Source organism: Boleophthalmus pectinirostris, unplaced genomic scaffold (genome assembly GCF_026225935.1).
Source record: "Boleophthalmus pectinirostris isolate CB_2022bp ecotype Guang Dong unplaced genomic scaffold, ASM2622593v1 HiC_scaffold_3, whole genome shotgun sequence".
NCBI lineage: Eukaryota > Metazoa > Chordata > Actinopteri > Gobiiformes > Gobiidae > Boleophthalmus > Boleophthalmus pectinirostris.
This window is the reverse complement of record NW_026571299.1, coordinates 29,437,516-29,461,454: the sequence shown is the minus strand read 5'-3', so window position 1 is coordinate 29,461,454 and position 23,939 is coordinate 29,437,516. Positions and strand designations below refer to the sequence as shown.

At 37.6% G+C, this 23,939-nt stretch overlaps 1 protein-coding gene across 1 annotated transcript in view; it reads left to right on the top strand.

Moving 5' to 3' along the window:
* col7a1 (collagen, type VII, alpha 1) overlaps window positions 1-23,939 on the top strand; it is a 122,149-nt gene that overhangs the window by 8,086 nt on the left and 90,124 nt on the right. The window contains exons 8-30 of the mRNA XM_055161022.1: window positions 108-227; window positions 2,192-2,347; window positions 2,739-2,858; window positions 3,205-3,354; window positions 13,621-13,737; window positions 13,934-14,080; window positions 14,683-14,808; window positions 15,541-15,687; window positions 16,417-16,539; window positions 17,202-17,468; window positions 17,944-18,087; window positions 18,713-18,844; window positions 19,390-19,536; window positions 19,975-20,103; window positions 20,180-20,329; window positions 20,692-20,828; window positions 21,770-21,896; window positions 22,184-22,327; window positions 22,707-22,876; window positions 22,965-23,006; window positions 23,245-23,271; window positions 23,358-23,402; window positions 23,786-23,905. Of these exons, the coding sequence (XP_055016997.1) occupies window positions 108-227; window positions 2,192-2,347; window positions 2,739-2,858; window positions 3,205-3,354; window positions 13,621-13,737; window positions 13,934-14,080; window positions 14,683-14,808; window positions 15,541-15,687; window positions 16,417-16,539; window positions 17,202-17,468; window positions 17,944-18,087; window positions 18,713-18,844; window positions 19,390-19,536; window positions 19,975-20,103; window positions 20,180-20,329; window positions 20,692-20,828; window positions 21,770-21,896; window positions 22,184-22,327; window positions 22,707-22,876; window positions 22,965-23,006; window positions 23,245-23,271; window positions 23,358-23,402; window positions 23,786-23,905 (2,987 nt within the window). The remainder of the gene's footprint in view (window positions 1-107; window positions 228-2,191; window positions 2,348-2,738; window positions 2,859-3,204; window positions 3,355-13,620; window positions 13,738-13,933; window positions 14,081-14,682; window positions 14,809-15,540; window positions 15,688-16,416; window positions 16,540-17,201; window positions 17,469-17,943; window positions 18,088-18,712; window positions 18,845-19,389; window positions 19,537-19,974; window positions 20,104-20,179; window positions 20,330-20,691; window positions 20,829-21,769; window positions 21,897-22,183; window positions 22,328-22,706; window positions 22,877-22,964; window positions 23,007-23,244; window positions 23,272-23,357; window positions 23,403-23,785; window positions 23,906-23,939) is intronic.

Genomic DNA, 23,939 nt, shown 5'->3' with positions numbered 1-23,939 from the left:
CTGATCTATTGGCTAATGCTGGTTATCATTTATTTGATCATCATCTACACCTAAGATAAGATAAATATTTTCAGTTTAAATGAAATCTGACAAATTCTCTCCCTTAGGGTCCATACCAGGAGTGTCCAACCTGCGTCTGATCCAGGCAGGTTTCTTCTCTCTGTCTGTGGGCTGGGACCAACCCTCCACTGCAGTGCAGGGTTACAGACTCACCTATGGACCCAGGGGTAGGTCTCCTGTTATCTTCTTATATTTGCTTACAGGCAAAGTTGACTTTTTGACAATTAAACCATGTTACAATGTTGTTTCCTCAGCAAAAACGTGCCTGGAGTTGCATTACTACTTTTTTCAGTAATCTTGTACACTATGACTTCTCCATCAGAGTGCTCAGAAATCAGTTTTACATTCACCAAATTTAACTTGACTCACTCTGCAAATTTCTGTGTTAGCATGCTGGCCACATTTTCTTTTGTCTTTTGGCTATTGCTGCTGTAGTGTACAGATCTGATCTGTAAGTTTATTTGCTTTTTTACCAGTAGATGGCAGATATGAAACTTGTTCCCTCTCTTCTCACCTGGGCATTGTTCAGTCTCATCTATCCCCTCTGGCTTTCTTCTGTCAGGACAAAGCTGGCACACTGTCACTGCAGCAACATAGATAGTATCTAGTAGTTTTCTATGAGACTACAACAGCTTTAAGGTAGCTTTAAGGGTGCTTTTAGAATATATACTGTACATGCGTTATTTTATGTTCTCAATCTTTTTATTTTGCAAAATATTGTGTAGATGTTAAATTGTACTTTTCTCTATTTTGTGTTCAGAATCAGAATCAGTTGTTTTTCTCTGCATGATTTGGACAAAATGAGAAATACTGAATAAACCCTGCATTTGAAAGCAGAGTAATCCCAGTAAAAACTGTTAACCTTTTAGTGTCAGGCTTCAGACATGTTGAGAATCGAAAGCAGCCATGGTTTGGTGAGATTATGTTCCCTTGGGCACAAACTGTCAGTGAGAAGTTTTATTACCAACCATTAACTCAAAAATCAAAAACATTTAGTCATCACCAAGATTAAATGAACAGCTCACTTAGACGTGGATTTGAGGTGCTGTTGTCTATGCAGTTTTAGAGACGTTTGGGTGTGGCACTGATCATAAGTGTGTGTCTGTGTGATTGTCTGATTCAGAAAATGGCCCCTGGGGGTCCCAATAAACTGTTTCTGTATAGAGGCATGTGGCAGGAGTGCCAGGGCTGCATGGGACTTCTTTGGTTCTATTTTTACACTATTTTACATAGTTTAAGTACAAGTACAAGTTTAAGCAGGATTGTTTCATCGAGTGGGGTTGATCATGTGAGTCTTATTGGGTGCACATTGGGTTTCAGTCATATGATTGTCTCAGCATATTTTAAAAGAACTATCCAAATGCCAAATATGTTAATTCTGTAGCTTGAATAGCCAGCCCCTCCTACTTTCTGTTTGAATGCAAGTGGTTTTGGATCAAGATCAAATAATTTCCTCAAGTATTTTTGTCGACCTACTCAGAGCCGCTTATTTGTAGTGTGTCTGAATTAGGACACGTATTGCAATTACAGTTCAATTTGTGGTGTATGCTTAAAAAGTAGGATACTTTTACAAGTACACAAGTCATGCAGCAACATTAAGAGAAGACTAAAATATATAAACTGATAAACTAATACAAGAATTCCATGCATTTGAAAATATGTTTGGAGAGGTAACACAAAACAGGGACAGGAAAGAGGAAGCAAGTCATTTGTGGGGGTTATAGGCTATGAGGAAAGGGAAAGGGTTTTGAGCTGTTTTTTGAAGGTCTGAGTTTCTGATGTCTAGGGGGAGAGAATTTCGGAGACAGACAAAGAGAGGGTGGGGTCGAAGATGAATCCAAGTTTCTGATATAAGCCGAGGGAGTGACTGTAATTCCTAATTAATTGTAAGCTGTCAATCATGCCTAGTGAGACCTGGATCCAAACTCTACCTCTTTTATAGTACTGGAAAACCTTGTAGATTTGGGTGGATGTGGATATAGGCTTTGGATATTAAAAGAAACTACAACAACAACAACAACAACAACATCTATGCATACTTAAAATTCAGATCTATTTCGCAAATGATTTCAGGTTTCTGGCCCATTGATAACTGTAATGTTTTTATTAAGTTTTTCGGTTCTGTTCCCAGGCCAGCCGGCTGCAGAGCTCTTGGAGCAGTCATTGTCTGCAGACAGCACCTCCATCACACTAGAGTCTCTTCAGCCCGGGACAGAGTATGTGATCAGCCTGTATCCTCTGGTCCCACGAAGCTCCGCCTCCCCGTCCGTGCTCAACGCCAACACATGTAAGTACAACTTTATACTCTAGTTTACGTTAACATTAGCCCCAAAATGCATTGCACGTTTAATCTATCTGAGTTTTGTTTTGTGCTGCAAAGCTCCTTCTGTCTGTCTTTTGAATGCATAAAATAAACAGGATCTCATACATACATACATACATACATATACAGTACAGAGTTTACATGAAAATAAAAGTTGATGATTTGTGCATAATGTGCAACACAAGAAATAATGAGTATAAAAATCAGTACAGCACAAATCTGTTTTAAAGTTTTAGTTTTTTCTTCTATGGCTAGTGACCAAAACGGTTATAGCAAAACTGTCAGCAATACTGCATACATTTGTATGTACATGTTGAAATCTGTAAATAAACAAACAATATGCTTTCTCCCTTAGTGTCCCTGGAGGCAGTGCAGCAGCTGTCTGTGCAGACTGAGTCCGAGGGCAGTGTGAGGGTGCAGTGGGGAGGAGTCAGTGGAGCTCAGGCCTATCGACTGGTCTGGGGTCCCTTCACAGGTAACTCTACCATTGTTGTATCATGTGGAGTTTCTTTATAAACTATGCAAAATTTAAAAAATATATATTTATATAGTATTTTTTTTTTATTTTTTATATTGTATGTATACATTTATTAATCAGTGTTAATTATCAAAAACAACTTTATTGATTTTATTGCTTTGGCTGGAATGTTCCATTATGGCATTACACTTATATATGTCCATAGTAATAAGGAACTGACACCATCAAGCAGGTTACAGGCCATATCTGTGTAGAGGTGTTATTAAATAAATGCATGTTAAGCTTAATACCATACTGTGGAACATTTGTATTTCTGCTACACAATGTGGGTATGTTTTTCCAGGTCAGTCAGTGGAGACCGCAGAAGTGTTGGCTGACACAAACTACTACGTCTTATCTCGACTGGAGCCGGACACAGAATACATCATCACCATCATCCCTCTGTACCAGGGCGGCACCGAGGGACCCGTGGCCACTGCACGCTTTAAGATAGGTCTGTCACAAACTTCTGCTAGTATTATTAATCCCCTGTTAAAGGCACTGTTCCTGACGCTTAAAAACATAAAAAAGAGAACTAATTATTTTTAAATGGTTTGCAATGGGTCAAAGTTTTTTTGACTTCTAACACATTCCAAGTATCCTTATTATTCAGCACAATTACTTTATAAGTGATTTCTTAACTTTCAGAGGCGAGTTGGCATCGTGTTGTTAATAACACCCTGCATGCTGACAGTGCCACTTCCTGATTCTCAGACGTTAAAACACTTTATAATTAAATACAGACAGCACACATCTCAGTTTGACCCTAGGAGCTGCTTTTAAAATTCATCTGTACTGGGGCAAGACCAAATTTTGTTTATTATGTGAAAAATTATGTACAGCCCTTTTAATCCAATGACTGTATAAAAGAAGAAGCTCATTTAAATGTTTTCCCAACAGCACTATACAAATCCTCCAATTAGATACTCCACTCTTTACCAGAATCCGAGCTTGTTATTGCATTGACACTGAAGGATGAATCAAAGACAGATAATTATAAACAGTACAAGCTTCACACTAACTTTTAACACATAAATGAAGGATTGGTTGGTGACATCTGCTTATGGAAAGTATAGTAATTAGCCGATGTGGTCTGTCAGTTCTAATTTCCACTTCCTACAGTTTGGTTTTGGTGATGAGTCATCCAAACAAGTCAATTTCAGTTTCACCAGTACACTCTTTCTGTCAGTGAACTGCATTTAAACTACATGGAAAACATTCATTGGTAACTGCATAGTAAAATTGTCTTTTAGTATAGTTTTAATAATCTGAAAAAGATGTGAGAGATATGTTGTAGACAATTACCATGCGGAGCGTTTAAAAGAACAGCTGCTGTGATGATGCTAGCTGGTTAGTTTGCCTGGACATGTATTTAATTGTGGCTATGATTTACTATGATTCTTTGATTTGGTCTTGGGTCTTGTCTATAATCTTGAAATACATTCACATGGTTTCTTAGCCCAGTTTAGATGATATAGATTTGTTTTGGTCCTCGTTTAGTTTTAGTTTAGGGAGTTTAAGTTTAATGTGTATGTATGTGCAGATGTCTGGAAAGTACAGCCCCTGTACCCTCGTGACTAATGTGGCAAGGACGCCACGTAGGCAGTGGTGGATTAGCGGTAATGAATGGCACAGAGTTGTTTTTGGAGTTTTTTAGTTGTTAAAGGAAATCTTAGACAATGATGTATCTTAAAGTCCAGATTAAACATGAGTAACCGTTACCTGGCAAGAGTTTTGTTTAAAGACAATAGAATGCGTAGATTTCACCTTAATTCTGCAATATGTGGGCATTTGGTTTACTTTTTACCGTCTTATATATTCGACTTTACAATATACTTTAGTGTAAAGCCCTGTACATATAACGTTTACTGATACTAACAGTTTAAATGATGTGAAATTGATCAAATAGAGAAAATACGACGTAACATATGCAGATGTTGTAGCTTCATAGCACCTAAAACTCTCATGTAAATGTAACAAACACACAAACATAATTAATTTAACTTTAGTTTGTGATTTTATTTTCTACAATCCACATTTTTAAGCAGTCAGTTAACATTAAACATATTAACAGTGTTAAGCACAAAGCATTTGGGATCGTTTCTATTCAGTCTACTCCCTCTCTGCCTCCCTGATAGACTATAATGCTAATCAACAGTACACAAATTTACAGTTTTTCAATCGTTTATTTGTGAGGATATAGTTTAATCATTCAAATTAAACCAAAGAAAGAGGTCTCCAGAACAGTTGATAGTCAAGGTCAGTTAAATACAATCAATCAATGAACCTGTCCAGGGACTACAGGTGGAAATTAGCACTGATACTACAACCTGATGTACAATGCATCTCTCCTGTCAAGGTTAATGCGAAAATTGTGCGCTGTCCCTGTCTCAAATAAATAAATAAATAAATAAATAAATAAAAAAACATCAATGTAAAAATGCATTCATAGCTTAATTAATGTCTGGTTTAGCCTGTTTACCTGCAGAAATCCACTTCTACTGTCAATCTGGATCTTTGTCAATCTTGCAAAAGGCTTAGGTTTTCTTCTGTCGTTGATAATATGTTCATTCCTGTCTACAACAATAATCTATAATCTCTCGAACTCCTATAAAGTTTGTTCATTGCAACCCATGCATGGCAGAGTTTAGTTTCTATAGGAATTCTCAGCCAGTGTGGGGTTTGGAGGTGAATGCTGCGACTGCGTGGCTTTAGGAGCTCTATAGTCTGGCGCAGTGGCTGAGCAGGAGTGTCCATGATGGAGAACAGTTTGTCCAGTGTCCTCTTGTTCCTCACTGTGACAAATGTCTTTGTGTGATCAGTTTTACAGATCAGTTTGTCAATCTGTCCTTTGTGCCCATACATCCTTGTGTTCTTGCCTCTTTGTATCCTTACCCCTTTACACCTTTCTTTCCTTCCTTCCTTCCTTGAATCTTTGCCTCCTCCTTCCTTCCTTGTGTTCTTGCATGCTTGTGTCCTTGCTAATTATTTTTTGCGTCCTTCCTTCCTTGCTTGTGTCTTTTCTTCCTTGTGTCCTTGCCTCCTTGCTTCTTTGTATCCTTACATCCTTGTGTTCTTGCCTTTTTTACATTTTTGCCCCTTTACATCCTTGCATCATTGCTTACTCCCTTCCTTGCATTCTTGCCTCCTTGTTTCCTTCCTTCCTTGCGTCCTTCCTTGTGTCCTTGCTTCTATCCTTCCTTACTTGCTTGCTCATTGCATTCTTCATTCTTACCTCCTTGTGTTCTTTCATCCTTGCCTCCTAGCTTCCTTCCTTGCGCCCTTGCTTCCTTGTGTTCTTTCGTCCTTGTGTCCTTCCGTGCAATCCTTGTGTCTTTGCATCCTTGCCTCTTTGTGTCCATGCATCCTAGTATCCTTGCTGCCTTCCTTCCTTCTGTCTGTTGTGGAAAATGATATATCTCTTGTATTGATGAACATGAATATTACCCATTTGCTTTGCCTAGTGAGTTATGAAATACAAAAAAAGGTTATTCTTTGTAACAGCAGATAGACAGGGCAGGGCCTGACCCTAACTTGAAAACATGTAAAACAACAAGGTTTTCCTGGAGGGTGGAGAGAGTTGTGTCTACTGAAATGTACATGTTATTGACTGGTTTGGGTCTTAGGTAGAAATTACATTAATTTACACAAATACAGATAGACAGAAAGCTTTTATTCACAGCATGTCCACCACACGCCCTTCCGTCCTTGCCTCCTTGCTTCCTTTGCTTCCTTGTGTCCTTGCCTCACAAGTGTAACTGAAAGCGAAATGAACAGAACAAATGTTAGACATGTTTGGAGCAACCTCAAATAGTTTTCACATATATTAATATGCAAATTAGACATATGTACCACTGTAATGCACAGAATCTCCTTCCTCAGTTTAGCACGAAAACTGTGGGTTGAAAAGTCACTGACTGAGAGTTTCATTTGAACATGATTAAGTAAAATATTTCATTCAGTTCAAATCAACATAAGCTGGCTAAAGGAGGAGATGCAGAACACAGATGTTAAGACACAAAAGCTCCTGACCATGCATGGAGGATTCCATCTCAAATCCAGCACCTTGAGACTACGCAAGCTGTCAATTGAACATAATTAAATAAAATATTTAATTCTAACAGAGGTTAACTGTCTGTGCGGAATGGTAGTCTACCTTTGATGTAGTTGGCGTAGGGTGACTTTTTACTTACACCATTGGCCTGTTTTGCCAGCTGCAAAGGCTCTCTGTTCTAGTAAGGACGGTCCCGAGGGTGATTTGGTTGTTGCTTCCAGTGTTCTTGCTGATAAAGTCGTCCATCATGGCTTCAATTTCAGCTGCCATCGCCTCCTCATCCTCTGTCCAATCTTCAGACGGCATTTTCATTTCTTGCATCTGTAAAAAAAAACACAAATACTCTTGTTTTTTATTTGCATAAGCTTTAAAAGTGCACATGTAATAATTTGTTCTAACTTCTAGAGAAAAAGCACAAGTTTTAGTAGCACTGTCTCTGTGTGTAACTGTTTGTGTGGCATGGGAGTTTACATTCAATGTAGAGGGTGCTTGTTTGGCTGGAGAGGCCGGTGACTGTGAGCTGCTCCCAGTGTCCTCACTGATAAAGCCGTTAGTCATGGCTTCAGTTTTAACTGCCGTCTCCTCCTCATCCTAAAAAAATAAATTAAAATTAAAATCATCTACCAACACATCATAACAACTGTTTTAACGTTGATATAAAGAAGGTCTTAGCAAAAGTTTAGTATCACGGTCTCCTATGTGTCACTGTCTGTGGGAGGGGAGTTTACCTTTGATGTAGAGGAATCTGATGTGGCTGAAGAGCCCGGTGACTGTGTGGTGCTGTCAGTGCCCATACTGACATGGACGTCCAGGATGGCTTCAGTTTGGGCTGCCATTTCATCCAAAATCTCATCTTCTGATTTCATTTTCGTGTTGTGGACAGAAATCTATAAAAACACACACATACTTTTAAACTCGACATACTTAGTGCCAACATGTACTGTGCACTTTAAACTACTACAACACATACATCACTGTTGTATGGTGTCTACAATCTGCCCTTTGAATACACCAGATGTTGTGCATTTTTAAATATTTGATCACTCCAATCTACAATTTACAAATCAGATGTTGTGTCCAGACAGCTACTCTATAATTACTTTTACTTGACAACTAGTTTGCCAAAATAATTTTACTCTTACTTGAGTAACTTCTTCTTGAAACAATACTTACATGTACCTAAGTAATATCATTTTGAAGTAACTGAAGTACAACTTTAGCTTCTCTACCCACATATATCCAATTAAAACTCATGAATGAAAGTGCAGAAACAACATTACCAACCAAAACATGTTGACAGAGCAGGCCAGTGTGATTTTTTTTCATTTGTTATTGCTTTTTCATGGTTATAATGTCTACTTACCACGTATCCGAGTAGAACAGGCTTGGTAATTTGTGAAAAGTTGAGGAAAGCTTGTAAAATGCTCCTTGCATATACATATATTCACATTTAAAATCAGTTTAAAAGTAAATAACACTAAAAGTAAACAATGATTAGGCTTAACTTGGTTAGCTGCTTAGAAACAAAAAGATCTTCCAAAATAAAAAAAAAACTGCAATATTTACCAACATTGTTCATCAGCTGTTTGAATATTTATTGTACTGCTAAAATTATATGTTTGGCTGTGCAAATTGATCCTAAATATTGGTGTATTGATATCAAAATGAAATTGAAAGTGTATAGATATAGAAGTATTCAGATTGATACTTTTTGTTTACATTATTTACCTTATTTCCCCACATGATTTCTTACATTTAGTGACGATTTTGGCTCGTGAGATCATAATCCCACCTCTATTCTCCTCGCTCAGAGCCTCAGAGTCGTGTTGTGTCTCTCTCCGGTGCTCATCCAAAAACTAGTAGCAGTTTTACTTTTTAAATCAGTTGTGTTATTGCAATATCCAACACAGTAATCAAATATGACTTTTCTGTCTCATATCAGCCCCACTGCTCCAACTCCAGGTATGTTTATGATGACTACACAACATTATAACAGAGATCGGAAAATGGCTTAACGGGCGCTTTAATCATCTGGTGTGTAATGCTTTCAACTGACGCCAGCACGTCTTTGGGGTTGGAGGTGGGGAGGTGGGGAGAGTAGGCAAAAATTGTCTTCAAGTAAGAGTAACGTTACTTTGGACTATTATTAATAGAAGTACAATGTAGTGGTCTAACAAATTACTGTAAAAGTAAAAGTCTTAGGGAAAAGCACTATTCAAGTAAGAGTAACTTAGAGAGTAACTGTTGGGATATTACATCTGATTTATAATTTAAAGTTAATGTAAATGGAAGAAAAGAGGCACAAAATCTGGTACTTTAAAGGGATAGAACAAAATGAGACAAACTAAATCATATCTGAAGGAGAACTGCAAGAAACACAAATGTTCAAATCATTTCATATTGTTCCATAAAGCTTTTGTCACTTGCAGGCTTACTCTCACTGGGAAGAGGAACCAAAATGTTGACTGAAATAAGAGTACTGTTACAAAAATACTACTCAAGTAGGGTTAAAGGGGTTGTATTTATACTGACAGAAAAGAGTGAGTGTGTTTGTGTGTGTGTACAAGCTTGCACTAGAGATGTCAAGACTTTTGTTGATCGATAATTGTGATTATTCAGGTCACAACCGAACAACTGAAAAATAATAAATGAGAAAACTTTAAAAGTAAAAAATTCATGAAAAATTTAATTTCAATATTTTCTTTTGTGCGTGTGTGTGTTTGCGTGTGTGTATGTGTGTGTGTGTGTGTATATATAAATACCATTCCAGAGCCTAATATATTCGTGTAAATACTAACCAAGTAGTAGAAAATAGAGCCCAAATGGCATGCTTCTTTTTTTTTTTTCTCTTGCTGCTGTGGGCTTATGTGTTTTTTAACCCGACTGTTCTTTTCACATTAGTCATAAAGTTTGATTTCATAAAGCTAACCGTGCAATGCTAATAGATAGGATTTCATTTTTGTTTGGTCATGGAGTCAATAACCATGATAATTATCATAAAATTCAATTGTGATACTTCTTCACACAATAACACTAGCTCTAAAATGTTATACTGTGACATCCTTAGCTTGAATTCACCCTTTGTGTAGTGCTTTTGTGTTTATATGATATCAAATGAACATCTTGCAGTTTATTTCTGTTTAGTCTCATCCCGGTGAGAAAACTTGAGTTGATCTTTAAAGCCACAGACAGTCCCTGTAGTGTTTGGAGTCTGGACATGTTCCGGTTTGGTGTAGGAACATTTCCAATCCTCCTCCTCCACATTTTTACACACTTGTCCTTTTTGCATCTGCTATGAGTCAAATCCACTGGTGTCATTTAAATCTGATTCAGCAGCTACAGACAAGAACAGTATGTGATTTCAAAGGCTTTTCTTTTTACGTTCACATGTGTCCATATAATACACCACAACCAGCCTGCTGCAGTCTGCTTTGTTTATTTCTGTTTAAAGCAGTTTGACATCACTTGTGTCTGCATCAGAGCTCACGATTTTAGTGTAATGATTATTGTGAGAAGAACGTATTATATGTGATGATTCACAGTTATTGACAATATGACCAAGGATCCCAAGTTCTTGTCATATGACAATCCTACTAGGATTGTCAAAAAAATTTAAAAAATCAGATACTCATGGATATTAAAACTAATTCTGAAACAAGATAGGCCTACTCATTTCAACAAGTATTGATACTGCAATAAATCTCATTAACAGATCAGAACTACATTAGCTAGAGGATTTTACCTGTGGTGCAGGGTTTTTTTTTTTGGTTGATGGGGAAAACCAGAGTGCCTGGACGAAAACTGCCTGTTACCATTACCTTTTTGCTGTGAATTATTTTGAAAATCTCCATTACTATTACTAAAAATGGAGCATCTTTTTATCTTCATTGTGGCATTGTAATAATTTATTCAAGTAATGAATTAATTCATTCGTATCGAAATCAAGTTTGAAATTTTATTCTTTGTAAAACTAATGTTTGATTAATGTACTTTTAAATGTGACTTCCTGTCTTGTTTTATGTGTAATAGTTGTTGCTGAGATATTAACTAATGGGGACCCGGAATAAGGAATAACAAGTTGTAAGATCTAAATGGGAAATGCCACAATCAGTGATGGTAAATAAACTTCTCCAGTGTTAAAACTCCAGTTTCATGCCTCTTTTTACAATTATTTACAACAGTGACCAAATAACAGCGAAATCCTGTTTATTATAAAAAAAATTTCATTCACGTTGTCAAATAGATCAGCCTTCTAGTATTGGATCAGCTTTATGAAATACAGCTTTCTAAATGCTGAGGTGAAGGTCATAAACATACAGATATAAAAGCACTCAACTTTTTTTTTTTAAGGCAAGGCAAGTTTATTTGTATATCACAATTCGTACACAAAGTAATTCAAAGTGCTTTACAGAATAAGAAATACATTCAAATCACAATACAAACAAATCAAAACATAAATAATCGTCATACAATTAAAAAGAGAGAGAGACATTAATTACATAAATTAGAGAGAAGCGAGAAGGCTGCGGAATGAAAAACCTTTCAATCACATGCAGCTACACAGAACTGTTTTGAGCCTGGATTTAAACAGCGTCAAAGTAGAGGCCTGTCTCACATCTTCAGGAAGACTGTTCCAGGTTTTAGCTGCATGAATCTGAAACACTGACTCCCTGTGTTTAGTCCTGACTCTGGACACCAGCAGGAGGCCAGCCTCTGAGCTCCTCAGAGTGCGAGATGGTTCATATGACACTAACATGTCACAGATGTACTTCGGTGCTCAGCCATGGAGAGACTTGTGCATAAGCAGAGCCGCTTTAAAGTCTATTCTCTGAGCCGCAGGAAGCCAGTGCAGAGACCTGAGCACAGGACTTATGTGCTCATACTTCCTAGTTCGAGTCAGGACCTGAGCTGCAGTGTTCTGGATGTTCTGCAGCGTCTCACAGCTTGTTTGGAGAGACCAGTGAGCAGACTATTACAGTAGTCTAACCTACTAGACAAACGCATGGATATGTCTCTCCAAGTCTGATTTAGACATATACCTTTGATTTTTGCTATGTTTTTAGATGGTAAAAGGCTGTTAAAGTTCAAGTCTAAGTCCATTATTACCCTAGATCTCTTGCCTGATTTGAAGGTTGTTTTGCATCCACACACTGATCTGTTGGATGCAGTGGCAGAGTGAGTGAGTCCACTGGTTCATAGTCTCCTGCTGCCAGGTACACTGTGTAACTTTTCCGGTGGATCACATTTTTGCCTCATGAAGATGGTATTGCTTTGTTAGGAATGTTACACAGTATGGCATTAACCTAATATACTATGTTTTTGTTTTTTTTTCAGTTACAGGTGCCATACTGTGAAATATTTCAGGAAAAGCCGTAACATTTACCTAAAGACAAGGTGGCAGAAAACTTAAACTTAGATAATGCACCTTTAACTTATAATGATTATTATTTTTTGTCCTTTCAATAATTTTGGACCTAAGTAATTATTAGGGGTGGGACGAGATACAATTTCCACAATTCAAGACGAGACATGAGATTGGATATATGAGAACGAGACAAAATTAGATTTTGACATTCTTCATAATAAATAAATTGCAATCCAGGTTCCAATTTTGGCCTCACCATTTTTGATTGACTTTATTTAATATTTTAGCTGTCATTGTAGCAGTGCTTTTTGGGGCTACAGCTTCTCAAAAATGTAACTCACCACAACTCCATTTCTGTATCAAATCCAAATGTAAAAACATGGGGGAAAAAATCTAACAAGATCATTTTCAGCATGTGTGCACAATCTCATGGCAATTTTGTCTCGCGAGGTCTTGTGGCACGAGGTCTTGAACCATTACCAGTAATCATCATTATCAAATAACCAGATAATTTTGACATGAATAGTCTGCACTTTAGTCTATTTATTTGTTATGAGGAAAAATGTTGTATTCATTAACTAGAACCACATTACAGGAAGTACTTATTTAGTTTAATCAGTTTGAGTGATGCTGCACAGTTATTGAAAAGGGATGTTTTGAATGTGAACATGCTGTAAGGATTAGCTGGTGCTTATTTCTGTGCATTGGTTTGTTTGGACAGGGTCAGATCAGCGTCTGTGAGAAAACAAGTCATCTTTCATGTGGTAATTTGTGACGTGTGAGCTTGTCTCTTGATTCAGAAGGGGTTTTTGAGTTTGGGTTGTCCCCCAGCTAGGCTCAGATAAAGGCTACAATTCTGGACTAAAATGAATGCACCTATATCCATCTGTACTAAATTGAAAAGAGGAGGGAGATAGACTTTAAAGGATTATAGAGCAGACTTTACTGTGTCTGTTTTTCTTTGACATTATTTTCAGGAAACAAATTGCTATGAAATTAAAGTATAAACTAAAGTATTATCTACTATTCTGCACATTATTTTTTATAATTTGCAAAATGGTAGTTGTAATTGAAGCTATGTACTCCATCAGGTGTAAACAGCTTTTTAGACCAAATTCTAAATGCTACAAGTTGTTACATGAAGTCATTTAACAGCTGAAAATTTAGTCCCAATTTGTATGTATGTAATTGTGAGCACAGATTTTGTGTGCACAAGCATGTGATTTGACGCAGACAAAAACAAGAATTGGGAAAAATTGCGAATCTGTGTCACTGTTTTATTTTGTGTCTCTTCTCCTCAGAGCTTCAGGAGCAGCAGCAGCTCAGGGCCCTCACCACAGGCCCCTCCACCATCAGGCTCAACTGGAGGTTCATTCAGTCGTCCAGAGGGTACCGACTCGAGTGGAGGGCCGGAGAGGGTGCGATATTATCCATTGCATACTAAAATGTTCCATGAATACACAAAATCACATTGGGAAGTGACCAGCTGTTTGCCACCATCATAGAGTAAAGCTATGGATACAAAAAATACAGAATTATAAATTTTAAGTAAGTAGCTGTGCTTGTGTTTGTGGGATTACTTACAGTTTAATATTTTCCCTATTGACTCTGTAGGTGGCCGCGTGCAGCGCCAGTCCTTTCCCAGAGGTACCACAAACTTTGACCTGACGGGGCTCCAGCCAAACACAGAGTACATCATCACTCTGTACACTCTGTATGAAGGAAGAGAGGAGGCTACACCTGTGTCCACTACAGCTAGAGGTCAGACACTTCATAAAACAAACGTTAATTAAAATATACTATGTTTATAATATGTGGCAATGACCTTTAAATGGTATATAGTAGGGGTGTAACGATATCCAAGTCTTAACGATACGATATCATCAGGGTATGAACCTCACAGTTCGATATTTATCGCGATATTGTGGGAAAGCTCATGATATGGAGGGGAGGATCACGATTAGAAATAAGACTTAAAAGTGCTTAGAATTGTTATTTCTTCATGTAGTCTGCACTGAAACGGAGTAAAGGTCTTGGTCTATGTAGTTCCTCTGTCTTTTTTTAGCTATTGCTGCACCATAACTCTTCATTTACGCAAAGAGACTTATAATTCAATATATCATGATGGTCCACAATATTATTGTGAGAACTTTGACGATACGATATCACGATATTTTGTTTATGTTTACATCCCTAGTATATGGACATTGGTATGTCCTGGTTGCAAGATTGGCAGGGTCTCTCATAGAGGAAGCTATTAAGTAACTGATCAACTTAAGTATCTCTTGTAAAAAAAATAAATAAAGTAAATTATCAAGTAAAGTGCCCAAACATATCTTTTTGAACCCTTGTTGTTGTTGCAGAGGAGCAGCCAGTGGGCAGAGTGTCAAACCTGCGTGTGGTGGAGTCTCTGGGCAGCACCGTGAGACTGGGCTGGACTGGGGTCACTGGGGCAACCCAGTACAGGATCATCATCCAGAATACTGAGGGTATGAATGTTTCATATAAATGTAGTGGTTATGTATGTGGCTGTTCCAGGCCTGCAACAATTCATCGTAACTATTCAACTATAAAAGATAATCATAGACATGTGGACTATAAAGACACTAAAACACATACAACAACACCTTTTTTATAACAAAGACTGTGGCATCACTAAAGCAAAAGGGCAAAAAAAGAACAGTTTCAAATTTTTTATCAATATCCCACTTTATTTGTAAAGTATTGTATTCTCTCTATATAAATCTCAATGTACACTATAAATAATGGTTAGATTAAAACCATGACTAGTTGACTTAAATACCTGTTAGTTGCAGCCCTACACTGTACATTAACCTGTTTCATGATACTATTATTTAATTACAAAGTTGAAAAAGCTGAGGCACTCAAAAAGAACAAAATAATTAAAAGCCTGTATTATTACTATATTTCTTTTTTCTGATTTTGATACCAGTTGTTAGAATCCAGAATCCACACAGTCCTGCTCTACATAATAAATTCATGTTCAAAGTATAATCATAGAAATGATTGTCATGTAACTTCACACCTTAGTTTTTATTTTGCTTTTTATTTAACTTCACACTTTAGTTTTTATATTGCTTTGTTTTTTTGTTTTTTTGTTTTATTTGATGTTGCCAGAATATATATGGTATTTCATCCAGTAATATAAATGTAGCTATAATTTCTACATTGTCAATTAATTTATTACTCTTTTTAATTAGATAGCAGTGATGAAGTCCGCATTATTCCTGGAAACCAAACGACCCTTGACCTGCGTGACCTCATAGTGGGCGTGTCTTATGCTGTCAGCGTCACAGCGATGGTAGGAGGTAACGAAGGAGATGCTGTGACCGTTTACATCAAACCAGGTGAGATCAGCTTTTGAACATTCACAAAAACAAATAAAGGAATTTGTATGGCATAGTTAATGAGCACTTAAATGGGAAATAATACATTGTTTATTATTGCATTTGTTGTCTTGTTTTCTCTTTTAATGACCATCTAACAGCTTGTTTTATAGGTCACATCTGTACTAAGTTTGAGGACATGTAGATTTTATTGTGGAACTTTTTATTAGATGTTTGTTTCATTTAAGGCACGCTTTGAACTATTTGTAACTTTCATTGATACTAAGTTAAGATGCTGCCAAAGCCCAGAGGGTTGTCTATAGATAATCAGTGGTGGACATACAATTTAGGTAACTCATCAAGGAAAAGTGAAGCAGATTCATATTAAATGACAAGGTGCAATAAATAGCTTATTGAAAAAGTAAACTTTGGCTCATAGACCCTGACATGTGGCTGTTAGAAATGCAACAAAAGGGGAAAATTATAAATTTCGTGTATACTGGAGAAGGTCAAGAGGAGGCTTAGGAGGTTCCTGGTTTTACTGCTCTGGTGCAACATATGTAGATTTGAATTATTTAAATTAAAGGACTGAGTGGTGATTGGCTGAAAGGTAACAGTAGCAGGCAGTGATTGGCTGACAGTGACAGACAGAGAGGGTGTAGGTAAGAGGTAGAAAATTTTGTCTTTCTTTCAGCCTCAATGATTGGATGTTAAAATTAATTTTAAAAATTGGTGGATTTTTTCTTTCAGAGCAAGTTGTGGGCCGAGTGGGCAACCTCAGAGTGACCAACTCCAACAGCAGGAGAATCCGAATCAGCTGGACTGGTGTCAGTGGAGCCACGAGCTACAGAGTCACCTGGAGACAGGGCAATGGTGAGAGAGAAACCCGAGTGAACCAAGACTATTTAAGGACCATATCCCAATTTTTCTAGACAATCATAAAAAATTACCCTTTGTTGCTCATTGTATTGGTATAAAGATAAAAAAGTAAATACATAATACTGGTCTGAAAAGTATATTTTTTATTTATTTATACTCCTTAAGACAAAACACAGAAATCCTTTAAATGAACACTAAATTAATGAAAAAGAACGGTAAAGTATTACTGTCAAAAGCAGAGGACACATTTGTAAGTGTACATTACTTTACCTGACTTTATTAACAAGAAACTAATGCCAACATTATAAGAAGACCTGAATAACCAATCAGAGGGAAAAAAAGTGTGTATGAAACTGCTTTTAAAAAGATGTTAGTGTAAAAAAGAGTTTTGAAAACAAAAAGTTATTTATGGTTAAAAGTTTTACCTCTCATTTCGCATTTTTTGGAACACATTTTTGATTTTCAGCCTTGTTATTAAATTAATTAAGTTTGTTGCTATCCTAATACAAGTAATGTTTCAGAAAAAATATTTATTTATAATTTACAATAATGAAAATAATAAATAATAAATAATTAAATAATAAAGAAAAGTCACTAAACCCTTACAGGTCTCTCTGAGTTTGTGATTTATAATTCGGATCCCTGTTGTGTCCCAGGTCCGGAGCAGTCCCGTACAGTGGGATCAGAGAGCACCTCCTTCACTATAGATGGGCTGTCCCCTGACATTGCCGTGGTGATCGGTGTGTCCGCTCTGATTGGGGACCGGGCTGGAGAGGTGGTCACTCTTTCAACGAGAACCACCGCAAACGCAGGCTCAGTGTCCGGGCTGCGCATCGTCGATGTGTCAGCACAGAGGATCAGGATCAGCTGGGCACCATCATCCAGAGCCACAGGATACAAGATCACTTGGAGGAGGGATGATGGTCAGAGCTTCTACTGTTATTGTTGTTATAAAAGTGCATTACATGTATTCATCTTTAGAAGCTCTTCAAACCAGTTTACAATAGTTTATATATGGATGGATTTCAGATTCTTGAATGATTCTTGATGCTAGTTTCCTACATAAGTTACATATATTTAAAAAATATATATCTGAAGAATGAAAAAACACAGAACCTTATCATAAATATGGTAACTAGGCCCTGTTTTTAAAAATAGCATTTTAAAAATATTCATTGTATTTGTTTCACATCTCCATCAAATATTACATTTATAGGACTATAGAATGTTACTTGAAACGTGAAAAGTTGTGTTCTATCCTTGAGCAGCCCTCCGAGCTCTGTCTTTTTATTTTTTGTAAGTTGTATAGATTCACAAACTTACATTGTAATATAAAATACAGTAATTATTGTGTGAGTGTTAGGCATATTGTAAATCAAAGTTCATTTTTATCTCCAGGTTTTGAGGCATCTCGTACAGTGGCAACTAATGTCTCGTCCTTCACCATCGACGGTCTGCAGTCAGACTCTGCATACAGTGTGTTAGTGTCTGCTCTGAGTGGGTCCAGAGAGGGGAGTCCCGCCACTCTCACTGTCAGAACAGGTACAGTCCAGTCAAACCATAAAACTGATTTATAGCGGCAATACAATGTGTGTGAGTTCATTTAGATTTTGAAAATGGAGATATGGAAAAAAGTTTTTAAGTTTAATTATGTTGCATGATCTATTTACGGGGGGAACTTTCCACTCTTTTGTAGTACAGTTTAGACCTTTGATGTTTTGTGCAATACTTGAACTTCAATCAAGACATTTTCAGGCATGTTTTAGCACAATGCTTCTCAAACTTTTCCAAGTACCACTTAATATAATATTTGGTTTCCCGAGTACTGCCAGATTTAAACACAAACTATATCAGGTCTTATTTAGGCTAAAAGGGTCTAAAATTAAATCATGGATAAGATTATGATTAACACAAAGAAGGAAAAAAACATGCAGAGATTTGTCTTTAAATAAAGCAAATACTCAGTCTGTAGAATCTGTGCATGTACTATAGTTTGAGAAATACTGTTGAAGTATTTATGATTTATAAAAATAAAATCATCATATTATTATTGTTATCTGGATAAGCACAAAAATATTCTCCAACACTACTCGCAACAATAAAATATGTGTAATATAACCCTGGAGAATTATAATGGTCTAAACACATTTTCTAATCTTGATCCCAGAGTCGGATCAGTCTGTGGTGGGGACAGTGACTTCTCTTCAGGTTCAAGAGGCCCGAGGAGAGGTGGTTCGGGTCACATGGGTCGGAGTTCAGGGAGCAACATCCTACAGAGTGTCCTGGAGGAGAACAGATGGTATGTTTGTTTTGTGTTTTATTACTATTTCCGGCTGTTGCCCTTAACTCACGGGATTAAACTGGGGCTAAACTAGCAAATAGACAAGACTAAACCAGAACTAGAACTGCACCAAAACAAAGCTACATCAGGACTAATTATTGCTCAAACCCAAACCAAACATGGACAGAAGTGTTAGACTATTAAAATTGATACTCTAACTAGGTTTATTAGGTGTTTTTATATTATTAAAGGCACCTCAATTAGCAAACAACAACACATCATATCAAGAATTCCACCAAATTGAAGTTGCTTGTCACTGTATGGCAATTTTCTCACGTATGTCACCACTAGACTAAATTGTGACAAGCAGACGGTGGATGCACACAAAAAAGTTACGTAGTGCAACTTTAATATGGTTCATTCTTGTTGCGATGTGTCTGGTCAGTTAATTAAAAGATGACACAAAAATGTATATTAAAGATTGATTTATTTTTGTTGTACACAAATGAAGTTTCACTCAAACTGTTGTTTATGTTGATGCTGTTGCTTCCTCTGGCGTGCAGGGGGAGAGGAGCGCAGTCGTGTGGTGAGCGGGGACCAGACGGCAGTCGACTTGGATCAGCTGGACCCCGGGGCTCAGTACGAGGTCCAGGTCATGGCTCTGGTCCAGAACAGAGAGGGGACCCCAGTGTCTGTGAGGGTCACCACACGTGAGTCTAAACTGTACCAATGTAAACAGCCAAAGATAAAGAAGATATATTATGCTTTATTTCTGGTATTTTCTTGCACATTATTACAAGTAAACATCGTAAACCACTAAATTTATTTATCAAACCAATTTAACTTTTACAATTTTACTGTAATGAATCAATGCTTAGGCTTTGTTACACATATTAAATACTGTATTTTAAACTTGTAGTGTCCCCAGTATCCATTAATCTGGCATATGCTTACTACAGTATGTACTGCTCTTTCCTTTTAATTGATTTAATGTTGCATTTTATCTATGTGAAGTAAATGGAAACCTATTAGTATGATTTAACATGAGATTTCAAAATTTACTATATATTGGTTTTGTTCTGGCCAATATTATTTATCTCACTGTGTTTTAATAATATCACATATAAGGAATACTTTATATATTTCAGCTGGCACTTCCGCCCCTCTGCCCACCACCAGGCTCCAGGTCTCAGAGGTGACCCAGAACTCAGTGCGTTTGGCATGGGGTTCTGTGTCTGGAGTCACTGGGTATTTTCTACGCTGGAGAGATGAGACAGGTAATACACAAATTTAATGGAGATTTAAAATTATTATTGTCATTGTAGTAAACATGTGTTTTTGTCCCTCCGTTAGATACAGGGCCAGGTTTGTCCGTCACGCTCCCCTCTTCTACAACCTCATATCTCGTGACTGGACTGCGTTTGGGACGGAGGTATCGCTTCACTCTTCAGCCCACCTTTGAGACTGGACTGGGCGCTGAGACCTATGTAGATGAACACCCAGGTACCTCTGTTACTACCACTACTACTATTGTATAACTGCTACCACAACCTTTACCACCATCACTACTATTCTTGATACTACCAAGAGATTTATTCAAGATGAATACCACAATGTTACATTTAAATATAATAAAGCAAAGTAAGTAAACTAAGTAACTAAATAAACTAAAAGTAAGTACTATTGTACTACCACTACCACCACCACTACTATTACTACCCTTACAACCACTACTGCTACTTTACTACATTGTTGCCTCACTTCCAACCAGAACAGGCTTACTTGTAGAATTATAGAAAAGTAACTACAATTTTAAATTTGTTTTGGACACATTTAGTAAAACCCATGTTCTTGTCCTCCTTCAGTGTGTGCGGGCGGCCGGTTGGACGTGGTGTTCCTGGTGCCAGCCTCCACAGACAGACAGAACCTGGCCAGACCCATGAGAGCTCTGCTGACCAGTGCAGCTCGCTCCCTCAACACCTTTGGGGAGAGAGATTCACAGGTGAATTTCCCTCTTCTCATCCATTTATTATAAATTCAAGCTGTGTCACCTAATTTTCAATCTGTGAAAATATCAGATGACATCACAACCTTTGGAATTTAATTAGTGAATGGAAAAGTTATATGACTGTCAATGGCAGTAATGACATTTTCTTCTGTAAAAGCTCATAGAACATCTACAATGTGAAAGAACTACTACAATTTAATAAAAAAAAATATAAAAGGCTACAGGTGCTAAATATTTAGTTTGTACCTGACAAATGCAAGAAAATCAAGCAAACAGTAGTAGATAACAAAAGGCACACTGCAGACTACACAGATTTATCACTGATACAGAGTCTGGGATCAGACACAGTTGAACTGAACCTTTCTTTGCTTAAATAAGATGTTCCTGAATCTGTGTGTAGAAGAAATATAAGTTGTAGGGCAAAAAAAAAAAGCTCTACAGACAAAAATTACACATTGCACTGCCACTCGGTCGGAATGTCTGAGGGTCATTTTTCAAATAAAATGATGTCATTGTATAATCTCTATTTATTTCCAGTTTATTGTTTATAACTAGTCTGTAGCTCTCACAAACAATTTTTCCAGGCACATTCACAGCTTTTTCTGACAAGGAAATAAAGCAGGGTGGCCCACCAAACCACAGCCAATCAGCTTTCCTCCCACAGGGTCATATACTTTCTCATGAGTTAGATAGAGAGAGCAGCTGTCTCAATTTTTCTGATAGACAATAGAGCTTATAGGGGAGGGGGGGGTAATTTCACTTCAGTGAATACACTTTATTTTGGTTATTCATATTAAAAAAGTAGACAGCTCCAAAATGTGTCTCCATCTTTCTCAAAACACTGGTCTTAAGTTGTCCTTATTTGTCTATGTGTGCTGCTGTGTGATGAGTAAGCCTTTGGTCATAACATTGTGTTTATGTACTCTCTGTTTCAGATGGGAGTTGTAGTTTACGGATACAGGCCTAAAATCTGGTTTCTGCTAAACCGTCACAGCAGATCTGACTCTCTGCTCCAGGAGATCCAGTCCACACCCTTCGACGAGGGCCCAGGAAATAACATAGGTCTGTAAACTTCATGCTAAATACTCACCTCTTCAAAGCCTCAAGTAGAAGATCCCTGTGCTACAATACTATTTGATGTGTAAGAGGTCTATATAAACAAAAAGTTCATCTGGACAAGTTCACACCTTAGGGTAGCAATAACTACAGTTACTAAAGATACTCTTTACTGTAAACAACTAGGGTTTGTGACTTATGGGATAAGATAAATACATTGAAATCAGGACTTTGAGATGGCAATTGATTATCTTGTACATTGCTCAGTACTATGTGTTTGTCTCTCTCTGCAGGCCAGGCCGTGAACTTCACCACTCAGTACCTCCTGACGCCGTCGGCTGGGCGCAGGCCTCGGGTTCCTGGGACAGTTGTGATCATTGCAGACCGCCGATCTGATGACAACCTCACCCTGGCTGCCAACTACCTCAGAGCTGCAGGTACAATTGACAGAAGTATTATATATGTTACTGTGTGTTTGTAACTACATGACATGGTAAGCTTTTGGCTCTTTTAGAAAACTTTTAGACGCTCTGATGGAAGACCTTTAAGATAAGTTAATGTAATATATAAAATAACCATGTGTCAGTTAATATAAGCCACTCATTTCGGGTCGCAGAGGCAGTCAGCACCAGCTCTTCTGGGGGAATATCGACGTTCCCACACGATTCGAGAGACATAGTCCCTTTAGTGTGTCCTGGGTCTTCCCAGGGCTTCTCTCAACATGGAGGCAGCAGCTCTACTCCGAGGAATGCCCGACTACACTTTTGAGGAAACTCAAAATGAAATGAATCATATATTTTAATATCATGTGTTCAGGGGTGACTGTGCTGGGAGTTGGGGTGGAGCAGGCAGATACAGAGGAGCTGCGCAGATCTGTGACCGACAGCAGCCCTCAGAACATCCTGTACACCGCAGATGCTTCACAACTTGACTCCCTCCACACCGAACTGTCTGACCTTCTCTGTGGCATCGCTCGCATACCTGAAGTAAGACCTCTAAATGTCTCACATGATCACTGTAATAATAATAATAGTAATATAATGATTTAGTTTTCATTCATACTTTTGTTCGTAGGTGTTTCCAGGCACTGATCAGTGTGCTATCCACTGTCCAAGGGTGAGACACCAACATAAATACAGTAATAAGTATGAAGGTGTATACTATCCTACACAATCCCCAATGAATTGAATGTATAAAATGCATAGATAAAGTTTATTGCTGGTATTTAAAACTGATAATGGTACAATGTAGCACAAATTAAATTGAATGCTTAAAATACCAGTAGCGCTACAAGTGCCTATTTTGATAATGCATGAATATTACTATGTGTAATAAATGTTTGAACTATCCTTAGGGTGAAAAGGGAGACCGTGGAGAGAAGGTACAGCATTTTCATTTAATCAATTTTTTATACCTTGTAATTATACATTATTACATTATTTTAGAATGATTTTTTTGTCTTTTTAGGGTGAGAGAGGCAGAGATGGTGTGGATGGACGCAAGGGGGAGCCGGTGAGTCACTCTAGATGTGTTTTGTGTAATATATTGGTAGTGCACGGGTGTGATATTGCCAATAGGAGGCAGAAACGATACATTGCTTTACCTTTTTGAGCTTTATTAGGCTTACTGTATATTTTTAATATGTTTAAACTACAGGACAGTCAAAGATGCTACAGCTGCAGTTACATTTTATTTGTTAAATAAATTTGAAAATAATGACAAACCTGACCCACATATAGCAGGATTAGAATAAAAGTGGGTGAGAATTAAACACCCTTTATGTGGGTGCTGTTCTGACAGAATAACCAGCTAGTGAATTAAAAGTTAACGATTTCTTGTGCCTGTTACTGACTGAACAACGTGCTAATTAAATGAAAGTGTGTGTTATGGTTCAGGGTCGCGATGGTCTTCCCGGGAGAGATGGCGTAAGGGGTCCTGAGGGTCGTCCCGGTCCACCTGGTCCCAGCGTCCCCTTTGACTCCTCGGCTGGACTCAAGGGAGAGAAGGGGGAGAGGGTGAGTGCACATGTAATGATGATGGTGGTTTAAT